Source organism: Hyla sarda, chromosome 4 (genome assembly GCF_029499605.1).
Source record: "Hyla sarda isolate aHylSar1 chromosome 4, aHylSar1.hap1, whole genome shotgun sequence".
In the NCBI taxonomy this organism is placed as follows: domain Eukaryota; kingdom Metazoa; phylum Chordata; class Amphibia; order Anura; family Hylidae; genus Hyla; species Hyla sarda.
Genome location: NC_079192.1, coordinates 413,273,836 through 413,279,835, shown reverse-complemented (window position 1 = coordinate 413,279,835; position 6,000 = coordinate 413,273,836). Strand labels below are relative to the sequence as shown.

At 39.7% G+C, this 6,000-nt stretch overlaps 1 protein-coding gene across 7 annotated transcripts in view; it reads left to right on the top strand.

Annotated features, from left to right (window-relative positions):
* DGKI (diacylglycerol kinase iota) overlaps nucleotides 1-6,000 on the top strand; it is a 311,383-nt gene that overhangs the window by 136,899 nt on the left and 168,484 nt on the right. For all 7 annotated transcript variants that reach the window (XM_056517740.1, XM_056517742.1, XM_056517741.1 and 4 more), the window contains exons 4-5: nucleotides 5,491-5,565; nucleotides 5,826-5,882. In XM_056517740.1, coding sequence (XP_056373715.1) covers nucleotides 5,491-5,565; nucleotides 5,826-5,882 — 132 coding nt within the window. The remainder of the gene's footprint in view (nucleotides 1-5,490; nucleotides 5,566-5,825; nucleotides 5,883-6,000) is intronic.

Below are 6,000 nucleotides of genomic sequence, written 5' to 3'. Positions count from 1 at the left end.
CGCTTCTTTCATTTTTAACAAAGCCCCTGGAAAATAAAAGAAGCAATCTGATTGGTTGCTATGGGCAACTCAGTAACTTTTCCTCTGCACAGGTTTTGATGAATCTCCCCCAAATGTGTCAAAAAGTATTTAGAAACCGATACGCAGGCCACATATGCGAAGAACTTCTCACTTTATGGCGCTGCAAGAAAAAACAAACAAACAGAGCTTCAGAAATAGCGACGCTTCCCGAAACGCAGAGGGGTCCAGCTGTTTCCCATTGTCTCCCAACCTGCTGGGATCTATATTTGCACAATATTCACTAATTAGACTCAATATATTTTTGTTTTTTTCGGAGCGGCCCCCGGGGCCCCGTAACCTCAGCCTCACCCGGGCTCTGTTTACTCCGCACCCGCCACATAGAGCCCCCATTGGTGTAATAGAAGTTAGTAATCCGCTATCTCTGCTCATCCCCTGCAGTAAGTGTACGGGGAGTGATTAGCCCCCAATACTGAACTGCAGATTTTTTTAGGCTGTTGCCATAGCAATGTGGGTTGCCATGGAGAAGAATTAGTGTGTATGAGTTCGGCCCGCTCCCGTAGGGATGGGCTGCCATGTTGTGTTATGTGTCTGTGGACAGCACTGACAAAGCGGAGGGATTTGGGGATGGGGGGGGGGTGATCTTAGCCGTTCTCTTCCATCATTGGCCCTAGGGATACCTCCGGAGCTTTAAGTGACATTTTTGATTATTTTTGAACTTTTTTCTTTTTTTACTGTGCTTTAACTATTTCATGTAGTGCAGCGTTCCCCTCTCTGTTCATGGTGATGAATTGAATTCCGGAAATTGCAGTGAAGACTGACACTGATGTAGGGGGAGAAGTAAAAAGAAATCTGGGTAACCGGAGTATCAGGGCATCTGGGTAAATGCCCCATTACCCCTCTCACCTCTTCTGTGGGGCATAGGATACAAGCTATTGTGGTATACAGCTAAACTTATAGGTACCCCCTTTGTAGGCTGTATATGAGCACTGTGGGGGGCACTCACTAAAGTACTGTAGGGGGCACTCTCTATTGTGGGCACTCAGTGGTCCTATCTGGACACTATACGTCACAGTCTTATCTGCATAAGCAAATTCTGGTCTTATTTGTGCAGTAATTTGGGACAAAAATTTGGGCAAAAAATTTTGAGGAGTTAATTTGCATATCTGCTCATAGTAGGTATGGATTTTAGCTTGGGTGTTTTAAGGTACGACCTGCTCACAGCATGGCACTGTGTATGAAATCAGTTCACTATTTATCTGGGCACAGCATGGCACTGTGTATGAAATCAGTTCACTATTTATCTGGGCACAGCATGGCACTGTGTATGAAATCAGTTCATTATTTATCTGGGCACAGCATGGCACTGTGTATGAAATCAGTTCATTATTTATCTGGGCACAGCATGGCACTGTGTATGAAATCAGTTCACTATTTATCTGGGCACAGCATGGCACTGTGTATGAAATCAGTTCATTATTTATCTGGGCACAGCATGGCACTGTGTATGAAATCAGTTCATTATTTATCTGGGCACAGCATGGCACTGTGTATGAAATCAGTTCATTATTTATCTGGGCACAGCATGGCACTGTGTATGAAATCAGTTCATTATTTATCTGGGCACAGCATGGCACTGTGTATGAAATCAGTTCACTATTTATCTGGGCACAGCATGGCACTGTGTATGAAATCAGTTCATTATTTATCTGGGCACAGCATGGCACTGTGTATGAAATCAGTTCACTATTTATCTGGGCACAGCATGGCACTCATTATGAAATCAGTTCATTATTTATCTGGGCGCAGCATGGCACTGTGTATGAAATCAGTTCATTATTTATCTGGGCACAGCATGGCACTGTGTATGAAATCAGTTCACTATTTATCTGGGCACAGCATGGCACTCATTATGAAATCAGTTCATTATTTATCTGGGCGCAGCATGGCACTGTGTATGAAATCAGTTCATTATTTATCTGGGCACAGCATGGCACTGTGTATGAAATCAGTTCATAATTTATCTGGGCACAGCATGGCACTGTGTATGAAATCAGTTCACTATTTATCTGGGCACAGCATGGCACTCATTATGAAATCAGTTCATTATTTATCTTGGCACAACATGGCCATCTGTATGAAATTAGTTCACTATTTATCTGGGCACAGCATGGCATTATATATAGACTCTGTATGAAGTCTGTTTATTACTTATCTGGGCACTATTTGGCACTCTATATGAAATCTGGGCATTATTTATCTGGGCACAGCATGGCACCCTGGGTGAAATCTGGGCATTATTTATCTGGGAGTTCTGTGTTCCACTGTATGAAACCACCCTCACATAATTTATCGGGGCATTGTTTGGCACTCTGTATAAAATCCATGCATTACTTATCTGAGCACTGCTTGGCATGCTGCATGAAATATGCATTATTTATCTGTGCAATGCATAACACTGTGGGTAAAATCTGGGCTATATTTGTCTGAAAATTCTGTTTGCCACTGTATGAAACTCTTACATTATTTATCTGGGCACTGTATGACAGACTGCATGAAATCTGCATTTTAAACTCTATGTAAAATCTTTGCATTATGTATCTTGGCACTGCATTGGAGTCTGTATAAAAATTGGGCAATAATTTATCTGGGCACGTTATGCTACTCAGTATGAAATCAGTCCATTATTTAACTGAGCACTGTATATCATTCTCTATGAACACTGTACATTACTGAATGTGGGTACTACATGGCACTCTGTATGAAATATGTGCATTATTTATCTGGACATTCAAATTGTATGTAATCTGGCCAATATATATCTGGAAACTGCCTGGCAGTCTTAATGAAATCTAAGCTTTACTAAGCTCTGTATGGTGTGCTGTATGGAATCTGGGCAATATTTATCTGAGCATTGTATGAAATCTGGACAGTATTTATCTGGGCACTTTATGAAATCTGAACAATATTTATCTGGGCACTGTATAAAAACTGGACAGTATTTATCTGGGCACTGTATAAAATCTGAACAGTATTTATCTGAGCATTGTATGAAATCTGTATAGTATTTATCTGGGCACTGTATAAAATCTGGACAGTATTTATCTGGACACTGTATGAAATCTGTATAGTATTTATCTAGGCACTGTATAAAAACTGGACAGTATTTATCTGGGCACTGTATAAAATCTGGACAGTATTTATCTGGACACTGTATGAAATCTGGACAGTATTTATCTGGGCACTGTATAAAATCAGGACAGTATTTATCTGGGCACTGTATGAATTCTGGACAGTATTTATCTGGGCGCTTTATAAAATCTGGACAGTATTTATATTGGCACTGTATGAAATCAGGACAGTATCTGGACACTGTATACAATCTGGATAGTATTTATCTGGGCACTGTATAACATCTGGACAGTATTTATCTGGGCACTGTATAAAATCTGGACAGTATTTATCTGGCCACTGTATAAAATCTGGACAGTATTTATCTGGGCACTGTATAACATCTGGACAGTATTTATCTGGGCACTGTATAAAATCTGGACAGTATTTATCTGGGCACTGTATAAAATCTGGACAGTATTCATCTGGGCACTGCATAAAATCTGTATAGTATTTATCTGGGCACTGTATAACATCTGGACAGTATTTATCTGGGCACTGTGTAACATCTGGACAGTATATATCTGGGCACTGTATAACATCTGGACAGTATTTATCTGGGCACTGTGTAACATCTGGACAGTATTTATCTGGGCACTGTATAACATCTGGACAGTATTTATCTGGGCACTGTATAACATCTGGACAGTATTTATCTGGGCACTGTATAACATCTGGACAGTATTTATCTGGGCACTGTATGAAATCTGGACAGTATTTATCTGGGCACTGTATAAAATCTGAACAGTATTTATCTGAGCATTGTATGAAATCTGTATAGTATTTATCTGGGCACTGTATAAAATCTGGACAGTATTTATCTGGACACTGTATGAAATCTGTATAGTATTTATCTAGGCACTGTATAAAAACTGGACAGTATTTATCTGGGCACTGTATAAAATCTGGACAGTATTTATCTGGACACTGTATGAAATCTGGACAGTATTTATCTGGGCACTGTATAAAATCAGGACAGTATTTATCTGGGCACTGTATGAATTCTGGACAGTATTTATCTGGGCGCTTTATAAAATCTGGACAGTATTTATATTGGCACTGTATGAAATCAGGACAGTATCTGGACACTGTATACAATCTGGATAGTATTTATCTGGGCACTGTATAACATCTGGACAGTATTTATCTGGGCACTGTATAAAATCTGGACAGTATTTATCTGGCCACTGTATAAAATCTGGACAGTATTTATCTGGGCACTGTATAACATCTGGACAGTATTTATCTGGGCACTGTATAAAATCTGGACAGTATTTATCTGGGCACTGTATAAAATCTGGACAGTATTTATCTGGGCACTGCATAAAATCTGTATAGTATTTATCTGGGCACTGTATAACATCTGGACAGTATTTATCTGGGCACTGTGTAACATCTGGACAGTATATATCTGGGCACTGTATAACATCTGGACAGTATTTATCTGGGCACTGTGTAACATCTGGACAGTATTTATCTGGGCACTGTATAACATCTGGACAGTATTTATCTAGGCACTGTATAACATCTGGACAGTATTTATCTGGGCACTGTGTAACATCTGGACAGTATTTATCTGGGCACTGTATAACATCTGGACAGTATTTATCTGGGCACTGCATAAAATCTGTATAGTATTTATCTGGGCACTGTATAACATCTGGACAGTATTTATCTGGGCACTGTATAACATCTGGACAGTATTTATCTGGGCACTGTATAACATCTGGACAGTATTTATCTGGGCACTGTATAACATCTGGACAGTATTTATCTGGGCACTGTATAACATCTGGACAGTATTTATCTGGGCACTGTGTAACATCTGGACAGTATTTATCTGGGCACTGTATAACATCTGGACAGTATTTATCTGGGCACTGCATAAAATCTGTAAAGTATTTATCTGGGCACTGTATAACATCTGGACAGTATTTATCTGGGCACTGTATAACATCTGGACAGTATTTATCTGGGCACTGTATAACATCTGGACAGTATTTATCTGGGCACTGTATAACATCTGGACAGTATTTATCTGGGCACTGTATAACATCTGGACAGTATTTATCTGGGCACTGTATGAAATCTGGACAGTATTTATCTGGGCACTGTATGAAATCTGGACCGTATTTATCTGGGCACTGTATAAAATCTGGACAGTATTTATCTTGGCACTGTATAACATCTGGACAGTATTTATCTTGGCACTGTATCTATTCATCCACATTTATATCTTGCACTTTTAAGGACACAGCGCATGGCTGGTCGCTTTCTGACTAATGTTTCTTGTTTCATTAGAAATCAGCCGTACGGAGAAAGTGCGCAGCGTGTAAAATTGTGGTTCATGTCGCCTGTATGGATCAGCTGGAGAAGGTAGGTTGGTGCCATCTGCTGGCTGTAAGAGGAATCAGGATAAAAAGATGAAACAAATGTAACAAACCATCAGCTGTGTTAGGCAGTACAGTATTATATGGCTAATGAGTAAGTGATAGCAAAATGTTGAGCAAAAATAATGTTTTATTCACTTAATATCCTCAATAAAGTTTAATTTTATACTTTTTGTTAGGTAAATTGCATCATTGTTGCCGCTTCTTCACGTAACCTAATTGCCCTTTCTTCTATGGAAACTTTAGATTAATTTTAGGTGCAAACCGACGTTTCGTGACGTGACCTCACGAGCTCCGAGAGAGGTAAGTGTGTGCGACTCCCGCATGACCCGGGGTAAGGTGAGGAAATATCCCAAAATTTGACTTTCAGACAAACCTTTGATGACAAACACAACGCTATATACTGTTGCTGTATGCAGTA